The following is a 16,901-nucleotide window of genomic DNA, read 5'->3' on the forward strand; positions in this document are numbered from 1 at the left end:
AATCATAATAAAGGCTACTAATCAGTTTGGGAAATTCGAAGATTACTTCAACTATTTGCCGGAAAATTCTGTCTTTATCCTCTAGCGACCTTTATTACTTAACTATTTAGTAACATCTATTTAACAAGTTTTTCATCACGACATCTTCTAGATGTACTAATTCAGTGTAGTAGTTCTACTGTCACTCATTTATCCGATCGTTTATCCCTCAACAACCAGGGTTTCGATCCGGAACACACTTCTATTTCTTATTTACAAATTGTGAAACTGTGTACTCAACTTTGAGTTGTTCATTGTATATGAGAAATAGCGATACAACCCGGCTACTCAATTTAATTATATGTAGTATAGTTCAAACTAGCGACCTAGTGGTTGAAAATCGAATCCCTTAACCATCAAACCACCACACTATGGTTTAGGTATTCATATAACATTCAACTGCCACAATCTTTGAAAGCATAATGCACAAATTTATTGAAAGTTTTTATATTTGTTATTAAACACAAGATGTACTTTAACTTTTTCTTTCCCCGTGTATCATTCTTGATATTTAGGAACAAGTTTTCATGTCCTCACTCCTAGAATCAGTTTATCTTTTCATCATCCTTAGTTGTTTTTGTTTGTTACAGAACATCACATTTCATTTTTAAGATTTTATTTAACATTCACAAGGTTTTGTTTTCTTCATTTCCTACTTCTATTGCTACTTTTCAAAGTGATAAAGATGGACTTTTAGCACTGTCAAATAAACAGAAATCTTTACTTAGCCGTTGGGTACGTCCTTCTGATTACATTAATGGACCAAAAATGATTTTGGCAATATCTTGCTTTTCTATATGCCAAACTGTAGTTACTGATTGTTCATTTGTCGCATCGATGGCGATTGCTGCTCAATATGAACGACGTTTTAAAAAAAAGCTCATTACAAAGTAAGATATTACTTGACTATTCACTAAAAAAAGCTACTTGTTCTGAATTATTTGTATTTTACCATTGTATCTTGTTTTTTTTTGCAGTGTAAAAATCACTAGAATGACAGACCATATGATGCGTTCAACGAAAGCAAGCCATGACTGGCTAGTGAATGTAGATAGACAGGCAGACATACTTTTACGCGTCATATATATAATAAGCTGTTTTGTGTTGTCAACGTTTTCAGTTTGTTTCTTCATCTGTTGCTACTTTGTATTGTTTTTATTATGACTTAATTATTGATTAGATGGTTCGATTTTGATTGGTTGAGTTTATATGGTTTAGTCATCTTCAACGTTATATAACACAATCAAATATTCGAAATTAACTTTTCTTCCAACTTGTTCATATTTTTCATTTGTGTACTGGGTTGAAATCTCAGTTGAAAGATTGACACTTGTTTTGAGATATCAACTAACGCTCTTAGATATAGCTGAAACGTAATTCTCAAACTCTGTAGTTGATTACAATTAAATAAGGACTCACAATTGTGTTTAGATTTGTTTATGTCGTGTAGTTTAACTGTTTACTGAGTTTTGATCGCACATCTATTCTTCCTTTGTAACATTTAATTTGGTTAGTGTAATTAGAAGACGAAGATTATGAGAGCTATGTGGTATGTTGGCGCTATACATTTCGAACAATCTGATCACACATATTTGTTAAGAACATTTATATATAAACATAAAAGGTCAAATCGACTAGAAATGGAGGGCAAGAGGAGACGAGGATAATTAAGAAAATAATATAAATAACAATTTTAAACCTGAATAGCATTACCAAGATAAATTTAAGGTGTGAACTATTTTTGAATACATTAAGAGGGGCTGAATTTTCGTATGGCTAAGGCTTCAATAAACCTTATTATCCACCCTTTTACGCTTTTGTACAGCATGAAAGCCATGTTAAGATCAGCCTTATGCCTATTTCAACTGTGTTTGGCGATAGAGGACGTTGGATGTTCATCATCTGCCCCCAAATGCCCTGGTACGGTCGAGAGTGGGGCGAGTCCGCTCACCCTCTCGAAATGCTCTCACATAGCCACGCGTATATAGCCTCTGCCAGGGAAGTCCTACTCACTGCCTTCTCGCACCACGGGTGTTGTTTACGAAATTGAGAGGACGAAAAGCGAATGTCCGGCACTTTAACCAGGTTGGTGGACACGGAGAGTCCACCTAGGGGAGTTGGAAAACCCTGATTCCAAACCAATGGCACATATGGGCTCCAGTATCCTGATGGAACAAATGACGTATGAACCAATTGTTGGTCACCGACTACCATGGGACTGCATCTCCTAACGTCGCTCCACTGCCTTGTGGATCAGACCTTTAGGTCAAAGGCTCCAGGTGTGGCGCGCTAAGAAAACCACCTGTTTTGGTTTGGTCACCCGGGAAGTATCACTGTCCTCGCACAAATCAAATGAGATTTGTGTGACGCATATGTATTTGGTGCCTCCTTGTACCAATATCTATGTGTTACAATAAATAATGAATAGTTTATCATCTACTCTTATTAGGTCTTTATTTGTTTTCGAAACCATTTAGTTACATGTTCAGACACCCTAATTTGGAGATCACGATTACTCCTCCCCATGTTTATGTGGCCACACATTTAAATTGATAAATACAGTTGGATGTGACGCAATCGTTTCCATATCCTTTAAGCTTTTGGGGATTCATGGACCTTGATTTTCCCTTGATAATTACCTTTTCTGCGTAATATGTCTTGTTAATAACCTATTCAAGCTTTTGTTTCAATAAAAGATTAATTGAATCACCTCTAAACGTTAAGTAATGTAGACAGGCTTTACTGCTATAATAGGTCATGACCCTTCCATCCTTTTATGCTCCATACTTCACTAAAAACTTAAAAGATGTGAAGACAATTGCGTCACATTCAACTGTGTTTATCAATTTAAATGTGTGGCAACACATAAATAGGAAAGAGTAATCGTATTCTCCAAATTATGGTGCCCGGACATGTACCTTAAAAATTTGACTTTTTTATTTATTCTTTGATGAAAGGGCTAATACTAAGTGACGAAACGTCAAAAAAATTAGAAACGTAATTTTCCTATATATATATTATTTTCATTAATACCATCTCAAGGTTAAATAGTGAGTGAATAATCATAAATGGTAAGCTCTACTGGAGGCAACGAATTATCCTCCCAGTTAAGGTCCCAGCCTATATGCCCTTGTACATATCAGACGGACAATTATATATTTTCAATAGTTGAGATCATGATTCAATTGAATTATATGTTATATAAATTATCATTATAAATTATATATTTACCAGTGATTTGTGTACCTATTCATGTAGTTGTTAACAATATTATATCCTAGTTATCACCAACAATCTCGTAGATAGTTCAGTAAGCGTATGTATATAAATCGGACACGGTGAATCGTAATAGAAGTACAGAACCAAAGCATAAATTTCAGTAGGTTACACACAACTAAGATATCTGTGACACTCAGTAATTATGACTGTATAAAAATCACCCCAAAATTATGAGGTGGTGTCTCAATAGTTAAAGCATTCGAACTGGATAATTCAACTGTAACGGGTTTTTGTTGTTCTGTGACCAACTTCTAATAGGAAACTAAGCACCTAGTAATGTTATTCAAAATGACTACAAAAACATCGCAATTTCAACTATCTCCAACTTACAGAATACAATGTTATCAATTCACTTATTCATGATACGATTATTTCCATTAATTTTGTTTTTAAATAAAAAATAAAACGACTTATTTTACAGTGTTATATATCCTCAAAGCATAACTAATGAAGCTATTTATAATCCATGTGGAAAATACATGGTTCGTTTAAATTTCAATGGAGTTCCACGAAAGGTATGTGATTAATTAACAGTGAATTGTTTGGTTTTTAATTAGTTTGAAATGGAGTACGTTCCTTGATTTCCAATAGTTGGTTCAACTAATCTCAATCCGTGATGAGAAATAACTTGAAATCAAATAGTTTCTATAGATCACATAGTTCTACATCACAAATTGCCCCTAGTTAAGTCATGTTAGGTGTAAAACAAATATCATTAACAGGAATGGATAGTAATCACAAAATATCACTAACTGTGATTGGAATACAAAATCATTGGATACCCAATCAATAGTTTAAAGGTTAGGCGCTCGTCATGAAACCTGAAGACCCTAGGTTCGACCCTTAATAATGTCGTCGATGCACACTACTGTTTAGTGCAATACTAATATGAAACAGCTTCTCAGTGCTACCTAGTTCTCAATGGTTGTTTAACTAAGATTTGTGGCGAGACTATAATTTATGGATGAACCAATCAGGTATAAGATAACAGGTCTCGGATTTAGGCGCTAAATCCACCCATCTATTTGGCTAAATAGAGTTTTGGCATTATAGCTGATGTCAGTTCGTGATGAAAACCCTAAATCTAATTCCTAACGTTAATCATCAACTGTAAAACATATTTCTAATTCCTTGCACAGGTTTAGATCCTTCATTCGATCATAGATATTAGGTGGACACTCTCAAGGTCAGTCTAACTTAGCTCAAAGGTCGTCCATAAATTATAGTCTCACCAGATTTATCGGCAATATAAACTATCAATTAATAATACTTTAATCGACCTCTCTACCTTTATGTCACTGGAGGCAGGTCAACAGCAAACAAATCTGTGAAATAATACTTGCATGCAACTATATGAGGTTTAAATTATTAACAATGCAAAATGATTTATCTTAGTGGATTGTTTACAAAGTTTTATATCTTTCTAACATGTCTAACGTTTTTTTTTCAATTATCGATCAACGATATTAGTCTTCTAGCTTTTATACAATTGTGAAGTGAACAAAAGTGAAGTAAACAATTTGTTCATTCTTCGGTTGTTGTACCTTACTCTGTTTAAAAAAAAATCTTTTTGAAGCCTCCAGTTTATGTGTTTATGGGTTTGGAATGTTTAAATCTTGTCCCAGGTATTTATACTATCAGATATCTCAAAATATACGATCTCACTGATTACATGAGCTAACCATTAGCAACGTAGAATATAGGAAAAATGTTTGTCCATTCAAGTTCCCATAACTAAAATCGTCAAACTGAAAGAGATTATACAATTAAAAAATAGAGAAATTGTAGATGGTAGCATGGATCCCACGTGAAATCACCGATGGGTACTACTTTGGGACTCAGTCATATTCAACGTAAAGAGTGGCACATAAACGTATGTCTATCTAGGCTTTCACAACACAACGAAATGAAGTTATTGAGATGAATACCCGTCACGTCCATCCTATTCAACAGCAACATTGATCAACTTTGGGCCATGTTACCCATGTCTACAATCATCTGAATAACAAAACATCGTCTATTTTTCTGTTATAATGTAATTCTATATCACGAGCATATTTACGCATCAATATCCTTTTTATCAACAGTACAATACATGAGGAAGTGAAAATTTATTGATGGTTGTAATTACTTCGTCAATAGGAATCCAGACACTTTTTACATATCGACCATATTGTTATTTTCAACGTTGGCTCAAATTCTGTACAAAAATACAGTAATTAAAAAAAACTTTCTATGTTAATTTGTGTTTCAAAGGATAAAAAACTCCTTAATTTATTGTTACCAGTTTTCCAACCGTAACACTTACTTTGTGAATACATACTTACGTGTAAATGTTGAAAATTAATTTGGATGCACTAAACTCTCAATACTATTGGCTTGTACTATCCCAATATTTACATTAGTTTGTGAAAATTCCTGCTTAGATGACGTACAGATATTCTTTTAGTATACAATTAAGTTAGAAGTTCATAATTGTCCAAATATCTTAATGTATTTGTCAACTTGGTGATTTTTATGATTTACTGTCCTGATAAACACTATACGACTTGGCGATGTAACCGATCTGTTATGACTTGACATATGTTGAGGACACCAGGACTTTTGGAACTGTTTTACGGATTACTAGTATTTTTATTGTCTAATTATCAAATTATTGTATTTCTATATTCTCCTTATTGTAAATTTCCAGTGGACTGACGAACTACTGCCGTACATCTTACTATTACTTTTTTATAACTAATTGTTCATTCACCTTTATCCTCTGTTCTTTTCCACTTTCGGCGGAGTTTCGTCTAGATCATAACTTCTTATGTTGATGTGCGACAGTATCCTATGAGTTGATTTACATAAATGCTACTGCTTGATGTGTTTTGCTATCGGACTGAATCGTTTGGATTTAAACTAGTATATTCCAAGTTTGAACAACACACTTCACTTCTGTTTGAGCAACTAGGTAATAAGTAGTTTCACTTCCCCTTGTGTAAACAGTATGATTCAAAGTCAAGTACATAAACCTGTAATTGGTCGATAAACGACAAATAATTTTTCAACCTAATCGTTTTTTTTTTTAATAGAACCCTTGTATACATGAATAATCTGTCTTAGTCAATTTTGCAATATATATGTGCCTAACTGATCTAGGTAATTATAGATGACTTTTTGCCAATGGGAAAGGATGGAAAGCTGCTATGTTGTTATTCAAATAATCAAAATGAATTATGGGTATCTTTATTAGAAAAAGCTTATATGAAAGTGATGGGCGGATATGATTTCCCAGGATCAAATTCGGTAATGTTCAATTACTAATTCATTCTATATAACATTTGTTTGTATATGTTGCTTTCGCATACAGATTTCGGGATCAAATTAGTAAATTACCAACACTTGAACGGTTCACAACTTTCTAATTTTACTTCTGTTTGATTTCACTCGTTTGGCCGTGTAGATTATATTTAAAGATGAAATTCGGTCGAGCAACGTGTCCAGAGTCGATGAGATGCTCTTGCGTTAAGCTACCAGTTGTTTACCATTCTCCTTTTAGATGCAACGTTGGGTAGTGTGAAGCACTTATAAGGCATTGGATAGCGTGCAGAATGATATCGTACTTACGACGAAAAAAATAATAAGTTACTCTCTAATTTAGACATACTTTTCAGCGGGAGAGGATGTAACTATAAAACGTTCAGTTTATAAGAAGCCAACGTAGACTTGGCAATATCTGAATTCTCACACTTTGTGTTTTCTGCACCACAAGTGAGGCGTAGCAAAGTGCCTCTGACAAAACTCAGTGAATATGCACTGCAGATGCTTTTGAAAAAGAAACAAAACTCCTAGCCGAAACGTTGATACTAAATGGTTCAACGAAGTTTACAAATTGGTGTAAAAGTCGGTTAATACAAAAATGCCTTTTTAATTCTTTTACAGAGAAAAGGTTTTTTATCTCTTTGTCATGTCGAGAAAAGTCGAACAGTATAATTTCATAACAAACTAAATGCAACCATTGAGAAATTATATTGTACTGCTAAATTGGTTTTCACTAAGCTCATGATTCTATACGAACCTAGATGTTGCACAGGTGGTTGCGTCACATCCCACTGCATTTATCAATCTGCATGTTTGTACAGATGCATATACCTAGGGAGGATTCATCGAACAATGCAATCAAGGGTTATGCAACATGTGTCTAAATGGCCTCAGGATAAACTAGTGTCAAATACTCCGATAAAAATAAGTAGGAAACCATGTTCATCAATAGCAAAGCATATAATTGAAACGAGGTATAGAATTGATGTCAATACAGCTTTTAGAAAGTTAGGCAGAAATTGTCAAGGGCGAGTTCCTGGGTTTATAAAGGCCTTGGGTGTTAGCAAATCCAAACATCCTTTATGTGTACGAAAACTATTTGTCTTTTCTGGTGAACCTTACGTCATTTTACAAGCTAGAACTGTGTGACAATTTCCTATTCTTTTCATATGATATTAGTTTTTTCCCTCCTTTATTTTCAGTTATCACCCTATGTTTATTAAAATCACGAACCGATCTGAGTAAGACGATGAATAAAAACCTGGAAGTACTGGATGACCGTTTCGTCCCGGCATGGGAATCCTTAGCTGTGCCCACCCAAGACCGCAAAAACGCGAAGCATCCGCGTGTGACGTCGAAGTTCTTGGGGTTGATTCCTGGTTGCAGGTTCGTGGGTGCGTACTCTCGAGGATTCCCATACTAGAACAAAACGACCGCTTAAATCTTCTAGGTTTTAGGTATTAGTCAAACTCAGATCAGTTCATGATTTTTATAAAATACAACAGTTTTCAAAACCCCACAGTGAAAATTAATATTCGTTTGAACTTTAATTTAATTGACATTCATTAGTTTTCATGTAAGATATATTGACAAGTATGTGTGATCAAACTGTTCGAAATGTGCGGCACAAATACATCATATTTCTCATATCAACTCCGTCTGATCATTGTTCCTTTAAAACATATTTGTATGTATTCTATATTCGTTCAGTGCACAAAATTAGTGACATTCTTGATGTGATCATGTCTAGATTGAGTTAATTACTGATTAATGACTCTGACTGTCGCTCATTATCGTTAATTTATCTTTTTCTTGATTGTACTATCCGTCTCTTCTTTTTTCATACATACTATCGTTTCATTTATTTGGCACTTTTTCTTGATTTCCTATTGTACCAGGATTTATGTGATTACATAAATAAATTTCCGTGATTGATTTAAGTTGAAAGTATAGACCATCGAATTTCAAACTCAATAGTCTGAAATATTAAACATGCATCGCGACATATGAAAGTTCTGTGTTCGAACCGTGGTTTGCACGCTAATAATTAGTAGCTTCACATCTGACTGTAGTGATCAGACATCGCGTAACAAAAACCATTTACTTACATTTGTCTGTTCCTCGTTTTTGTTTGACTCCGTTATTCATAAAATCCTTCCCGTTCTGACAAGACGTGACCAGTAGAGTTTAACCATATTGAATGTTAGACAGTTCCCCACCAATGGAACTGGAAGATAGTTACACAGTTTCGCAAATGGGTTAAAGTTAGATATATCCACTATTTGTTGCTAGCTCAATGGCCTACCTGAGAGACCTTTAAGTCTTTGATCTGACCCAATTTTTAGTCGTCGTCGGCACTTTCGAGGTGTTCCATACTAGGATGGAAAAGCTATTCAATGCTTGCTGGTATCCAATAGTTGTTTAACTGAAATCACTTCGTAATACAATATAAAAATCATGTGTAATATGTTTACTCTCCAAATAAAACAAAATTTCGTTCGATGTGTACACTTGATCTTCAAATAATCATACATTTCACATGTGCTCATACACATTTCTTTGAAAATAAGTTTGTTTTATGGTGAGTTTCACTCGAAATTTGTTTACGGATTGTTTTTCTTTTTCTTGATATTCAACAGAATATTGATCTGCATGCATTGACTGGTTGGATTCCTGAACGTATCTCCATTCGGTCTAGTTCTACAAGTTTTGATAAAGATAGAGAATTTCGTCGTCTTTTAAGTCGATTTCATAAAGGTCACTGTCTAGTTACAATTGCAACTGGACAGTTATCCGATGATGAAAGTGAACGGTCAGGTTTAGTTCCAACTCATGCTTATGCTATGTTAGATATACGTGAGGTAGAGGTATGTGCTTATCATTTGAAATTGTTATAAATACAACTCTGTATATTGCCTACTTTATCGAATTCATTTGATAGTAGAAATCCACTTATGTTTACTTGCCTGATCAATGACATTCTGTTAAACTAATAACATAATGACTGCGAAATGTCTATCGGTCCACAACTACCTACTAGTCTAAATGGATAATCAAAAGCTAAAAACAGCAAGCAGAATTAGCTTTTATGTTAATATTGTCTTTTTTGCTATCCTGGCTCAAAAACGCGTGGGTTACTGCATATTTTGTACACAACTAATTCACATGTACTACAAAACTGAGCAATAGGTTCATTTTTAATTAATGATAATTAAGGAACGATGAAACATCCAATAACAGTTTATAAATGAAGTGGAAACGTACTATAAAAGTAGTATAAAGACACTACAATCCAGACATTTAATAGAATAATAAAAATCTACTTAATAGTCACCTATAAAATAGTCCTAAGAATTCCTTTCATTTATTCGACCCGAACTGACAGACATTTTAGGAGTATTTTTTTTTAATTGTTGCAATTTTCTATTCTCCTACTTATAATATCAAAATGTGGCTGACTCAGTGCGATATCAAATTTGAGTGATTCCGAAGTAATTGTATAATGAATGACTTGTAATTCAGCGATTTTCAATCAACCAGTCGATCATAAACAATGAGAGAATTCATACAAATATATATCAACACAAATCATCACACCACATTAATATATCCAGTTGAAACTAACTAAACAACCGACAGATGTGATCAATAATTACAAGACTAAACATAGAGGATATAATCCGAAATTGACCAATGAATTTACTGTGTAGTTATGAAAATCAACATCTGATATGTTATAAAAAGTAACTGCATTCACTCCACTACCATTATATTTATAAGTCATGTCATTCATGATGAATTAACTTATAATTCTCACAAAAGAACTGTTAGTTGACTAACAAACTGTTCGTCTGATGAAAATCCAACAAATCCAAACATGTTTGTGGAAAGATTCTAAGTTTTGCTTTTTAAAATAAATATATGAGATGATATAACTGCTAATGAGATATGGCAACTTGGATGGATGCACATATTTGCCTGGTCCTACGTTGTAGCTGACTTACTAACGTAACTGCAGTAATAAGAATTGTAAATTAATATTCTAATTGAAAAATCATTGTTTATAAACCCCAGACGAGGTCTCTTATTTGGAGTTGTGGAACTTCATCTTTGACTAGTCAAAAGGAAGATCGATACTAACAAAACTTTTGTAATTTTGTATAAATGGTTGTTAAGACATTCTCTTCAATTTGTCTCACTTTGTAGAAAACAGATCGCGGCGTGTAGGCAGTGAGCAGGTCTTCCTTGATAAAGGCCATAAATGCGTGACTTTATGAAAGGCTTTCGAAAGAGTGAGAGGACGCTCCCAATGATCATACCTAGTGGTATTACCCGGTGTATCCAAACCGAATGAGGTTTTTAAGTCACCAATGCAATGATTAAAAGTCAATTAGTTCCACTAACAAAAAATTTCTTCACCGTACAAATCGCGCCCTATTTGTTGATGAACGTTGGTGATCGAACGAAAACAAGCGCTTTTAACGTATGACTGCCTAATGTGAAGCACTTGCTGAGGCCTTTCAGTCTACATTTACTTAGTTCCAGGTTCGAACTTTAATTTACCTACTTCGTTTAGCCAAATGCGTAGTAGCATTATTGGTGGGGACAAATAAACTGTGACTCGAAGCCATGTAAGTGAATCTCTACCTGATAGTTGAATTAGTTTTCGTCCAATTATTTCCAGTAGTTTTTCTTACTAAATAGGTAGAGTCCTTTTATTTTCCCACATTTTTAAAAAGAAGGAAATGAATAAAACCTTACTGTCATACAAATCATCTGGGTAATTATATTACAAATTGTAATGATGCTTGATATGTGATCGGTTTTTTCCACTGACATGAATCTAAATATTGTGATCATTATCATTATTTTATTGAAATCCATGTGATAACTGTATCGCCAAGTTTGTAATTCTATTTATGTATGTTTTGTTTCCTTTTCCACAACATAAATTTTGTTTAAAAAACAAAACACTGATCGCTTTAAAAAAAAAGAGTTATCGTTTATTTTTACTGAAAAATCCATGGAGTCATATGCGTTGGAAAGGTAATTTCTCTGAGCGTGATTCAAAACACTGGACCCCCAGTATGCAAGCTAAGCTGAATTTTGATAGATCATCTGCACAGTTAATTGATAATGGTGTATTTTGGATAGATTATGATTCTTTATGTCATTTCTTTGATGTATTTTATATTAATTGGGATCCAGGACTATTTCAATATACTACATGTGTTAATGAGTAAGTTGCTTTTGTGAAATCATTTGTTACTCATTAGGTTCCTCCCACTTTTTTACTCAAATGTGGTTATTCGGATAAAGAGAGGCCAGTAACCGGAGCGTTTCACATAACACTAAACCCCACTGCCCTCGATAGGAAAGAAGGCCTGAATATTCATCCAGCCTGGATTGTTTATCCGAATAGCCACATTTGACATAGTTTATTCCCATACGATCTACTCACACATACGCCTAATTTCAACCCCACTATTTCATATTACAAACGCAAACATTTTTCACACCCACATTCTGAGGCACAAATGAATAGTGGCAGGTCATTGGCATATTCAGACCTATTATGGTCTTGATTGTACTAAGAATATTCTGCATTGTCTCCTTTGTGCTATTTAGAATTTTTTAAATTTATTTCGGTCATTTATTTACTCTGAAGAAGTGACCTACATTAAGTCACGAAAAATCAGAAATACGATTTTTCTACTATTGGAATATAACAAAAAGTATATTTATTAATAACTTTCTATCCAATTCTCAATATATTTGGAACTATCAGGTCCTACCTTGGCATTGATACCTATAAAGTCTGTGCTGTTATATTCTCATCCTTAAGTTGGAAAATTACTTGTGTTTAGGTACGAATTGTTTACCTAGTACAAGTTTACATACCCGACTTTCAGTTACAGTTTTAATATGGGGCATATTAATACTATTTGGCAGCTTAAACCGAAATAGATAAAGGCCATCGTTTGAACCTGCGATCTAATGGTTAAAACTCAACTGATCTAACCAATAAGCTGCCTATGTGTGTTTGAAAAATAATTTGTGTGTGAATCCGATAACGTAAGTTTTTTTTCTAGTTACACAAGAGTGGTCAATCCGTTCACTTAGATGTGTACATTAGGTATTATATGATCATGGATACTAATGGCTTATAATGTGTGTAATCAACGTTAATTGAAGTACATGAAAAAAGCATCACACAAATCTGAGTCATTGAGTATTCGAGAAAAGAGAACATGGTGTACCAATACGACCTATATTTTCAGAAATTAAATTACGCGGTCATCAAACAAAAAGGAAGGCTTTGTTTTACAAAATAATCGTATACCTAATTCTACAAATTCAGTTTACACAAGGCTTGTTCGTATTCTTCCAGCACATTTATCCCTTGTCTCCCTGGTATAAAAAAGAACAGATTCACAATAATAATTTTAGTACTTACAAGCTGTTTATTTAAGTTAGACTATATATGGCTAACAAGTGCAATTAAAACAAAAATATTGGATGTCACAATATATATTTTTGAAGTGGTTAGTTAATTCTTATTTATTTGACTTTGTGCCTATCCGTGTATGGTACATAAAGGTAGGATACTTTTAACACGTACAAATATAACACTAAATACCTGTGTATTTAGTGTTAATGTATAGTGAATGTGATTCTGCAGAATTCACATAAAATGGAGGCTTTATTTTAATAAATTTTCTATTCAATTATATTGTCATGTATTATTTACAGGTATAAGCAATGTATAATTGTAATTAAAAATTCAGTTGCCACTGTTTTATTGAGATGAAGAACCAAACTAATTTTCAAATTGATTAAAGCTAATGATATGAATCATCAGATACCGACTTATTACTTTAAAGGTTAGGCCCTTGCCACGAAACTTTCCGGTCTTGAGGCTGATCCACAGTGGCATCGATGATGTACACCACTGATGAGTCCTGTAGGGAGACGGCACATCCGTTTAGTGCTTCCCAGTTTTCAAAGGTTGTCCAACTAATATTATTCCATGACGTGAATGATAAAACACAATAATCTCCACAATCCTCTCACACTAATGATAACTTAATAATAATATGGCTTCAATAAGGCGAGATAAATAGGATTTACAAAATAATCTGAATTCATTTTACTTCAAAGCTTTTCATTAGCTGCAAACGGCCTAACTTTATATCAGTAACACTATTATAAGAAGTTCTACACACTGTAATTGATAGAGTTTTATTTGAAATGACTTAAGAAATAAGAAGAGTGGTTTGCCATTAAACCGATTGTGCTTTTTTTCCTGTACCTTAATTTATAAATTTTGAGAGTATGACCATAAATATTGAGGAAATATTCGGTAGTTTTTTTCACACAAATAATTATTTATTTCACTGGTTGAAATCATGAGTCAATTGAAGCTAGACCACCATGAAAACCTGGAAACACTGGACGACCGTTTCGTCCTAGTATGAAACTCCTCAGCAGTGCGCTGTAATCCAATTAGTTGAATCGTCCTCTCATCATCTTTGAACATTCTTCTGTTCATTTAGCGGAGCATATATGAGCATGATTTTTACTAGACATTTCATCTCGATTATCTAAAGCTATCTAAATATGTGTCCTATAAACAAACCGCTGTAACCCATACCAATTTGCCAGATGAAAAGCAAATAATGTGGAAGTTAGTTTTTTGAAATAAAATCTCTTGTGAAAATCATGCTCATATTTGCACCATTAAATGAACGAAAAATTGCTTTGAAAAAATATTTATTACCTCACAGATGTTTAACATCGATAAACAAATTTGCTACGAATTCATGGAAACTTATCACATCCCCCTAATTTCTACAGCGATCAGTAATTTATTTTTAAATATTCATTCAAACATTGCTCCCAAGGAAGGTGGCTATTTATTTTAACATCTCAACAACGTTATTTATCATAGATATTATCCAATTATCAAGATTTTCAAATGTATTAATCAAAGGGAAATTGTTACTCTTACTCGTAAATAATGTTGTATGGTTAGAGGCAATAAGATAGAAGTTTTTGTTGTAACGTGAAAATGCTGCTGATTGTCGGTTGGCGAATTATCGACCGATTCAAAGACGCGTAAACACGTAAGAACGACCTCGAGTTCTGATTGGCCCGCTTCCCTGTCTAGCCCAGTCAGTTGAGTCCAGAACGCAAGTCTCAGCCTCTGAGATATGAATCATTATATTTCAAACATACTCTGTTTATATACCAATCAAGCAGACCACATCGTACCATAAAATAGAAACAACGTTTGTACAATATTTGACAAGTGAAATAAACATTGACCAATAGGAAATGTCCATTTAAAGTCCAAGGACACCATTAGACTTAACAGGATAATTATTGGTATATTTTTCTGAATATCCCAACAGTTTTAAGTTTGGATTTTTTGCTAGTTAGCACTCATTAACAAGACAGTTCTTCAGTCTTTGAGAAACTGCTTTCTCGTCGGATTGAAATTTTCGTCAATAGACAAATATAAATCTAATCATTCACTCAATGACCAATCAGTGTAAATAAGTGTATCCGTCTGAATGACGTTAAGCACACTATAGCATTCTTTTTTTATATAATACAAACACTTATTATCCTTCTTTTTATGCGCTTAATAGAAATTTCGGTCCCCTTATTGTTAGCTGACGGTTGTTAATGAACAGTAGTAAATTAAAGCTGACCAATTAATATTAATTTTTTCGTCCATATTTATGTACATTCCTAGTACTTCGAATCATTATCCCTAAGCTTCTATAACTTTGGTCATACGTTTAATAATTAATTAGTGGTCAATATCAATTACTTAACTTGACTAATGTATCCAACCTATTGATCTTTAATCTATTTTATAATAAATGAAGTTGTTGGCTTGCTGGATCTGGACCAAAGAAAGATTCTTACGCTAGTGCTGAAAATCCACAGTATAATTTGGAAGTTACTGCCCAAACTGAATCACCTATATGGGTGCTTTTAACAAGACATATTGTAGATAAAGTAAGTTCAATATAATTAATTAAAAATTTAATTATCACTCAATAATGATAAATTATTAAGCATTGTAATCGACGATTAAGTGAGAAATTCGGATATTTATTAGAATAGTACGATATTTTACGTTACAGATTAACTTCAGTTGACGAAACATAGGAAGTCATGGGATATTCAATGGATATTCTGTTTTAATTTGAAGCTCATCCCTCAACTGTACTCACTTATGATGACGTCAAAAATTGAACCTAGGGCCTTCACGAGTTACTTTAAAATCATTGTGATAACACTCAGTGGTTTACATTTCAGACCTCACCTCTTTGAAACTACTTATATTATTCCGTATCCAGTTTCGCGTCCACCTTGCTTTCAGATACCCTCCTCCTACAAAAATGTGCCAACAATCTGAAACTGACTGTTTTTGAATCTCCACACATCTTGAAATGTAAGTAAATTTGTCAGATGAATTCTATTCGACATTCATGCCCATAACCTATTTGAATGTTCCCTTGCAAAGTAACACAATAGTAACTGCAATGCTAGACCATAGATTAAAAACTCTTATTGTTCGAGATTAAAAAGAATGGAATTTTTCACACTTCAAATATGTAGTTCTTAACTTATTGCCAGAAAATCAGTTGCATAACCAGGGAAAGTTATTATCAGCGTGAGTTATGAAGTGACAAATAAATAGTTCTCCATAACAAAGCATCCCTTCATATCCTGGAAAATTACTGGCTGAAAGTTGGGAGGTTTTGCTTGCTGGATGTAAGGATACTATTTCAGTTCATCTAGCCGCAGTATGGTGCCATTATCCGGATTAAATTTCCTAAAATATAGTCACTGCGTTTCATCATAGCAATACATAGCTGTAGTGGTGGTAAAACTTCTGCAAACAAGTATACCAATCAATTTTAACATTATTTTGGGTTATTACCCCTAACGTCCTCACCCATCATGTTTTAAGGTAGCAACTGCAGTCCAGATTACCAATAATATAAGTAATAATTACAGCTGTTTTTAATCTAACCACTGACAGTACTTCTAAATGAATAGTAAAATATTGTGAAAACCTGTCGTTTACATCATTATCCCCATTTTGCTTACAGTTGCTAAATTATCATGCCATAATTACAACTGTATAATTTTTGTTGAGTTTGCATTTTCACATGAGCACCAGTTTAGTATACAAAGCATACAACGAGTGTTTGGTCACAAGTTCGAGTCCCTCTTCACTTACTTGAAATTAAGCA

At 33.6% G+C, this 16,901-nt stretch overlaps 1 protein-coding gene across 2 annotated transcripts in view; it reads left to right on the forward strand.

Annotated features, from left to right (window-relative positions):
• The window catches only part of CAPN7_4 (calpain 7), a 37,005-nt gene that overhangs the window by 6,922 nt on the left and 13,182 nt on the right, over positions 1-16,901 (forward strand). Inside the window, exons 8-14 of one of the 2 annotated variants that reach the window (XM_051212943.1) lie at positions 717-929; positions 1,017-6,609; positions 9,264-9,491; positions 10,831-11,255; positions 11,619-11,863; positions 15,522-15,654; positions 15,783-16,093. In XM_051212943.1, the coding sequence (XP_051068870.1) occupies positions 717-929; positions 1,017-1,203 (400 nt within the window). In that variant the 3' untranslated portion in view covers positions 1,204-6,609; positions 9,264-9,491; positions 10,831-11,255; ... (1 more) ...; positions 15,522-15,654; positions 15,783-16,093. The remainder of the gene's footprint in view (positions 1-716; positions 930-1,016; positions 6,610-9,263; positions 9,492-10,830; positions 11,256-11,618; positions 11,864-15,521; positions 15,655-15,782; positions 16,094-16,901) is intronic. The other variant, XM_051212944.1, reaches the window with a different exon arrangement.

The sequence above is a fragment of the Schistosoma haematobium genome, chromosome 3 (genome assembly GCF_000699445.3).
Source record: "Schistosoma haematobium chromosome 3, whole genome shotgun sequence".
Classification (NCBI taxonomy): Eukaryota; Metazoa; Platyhelminthes; class Trematoda; order Strigeidida; family Schistosomatidae; genus Schistosoma; species Schistosoma haematobium.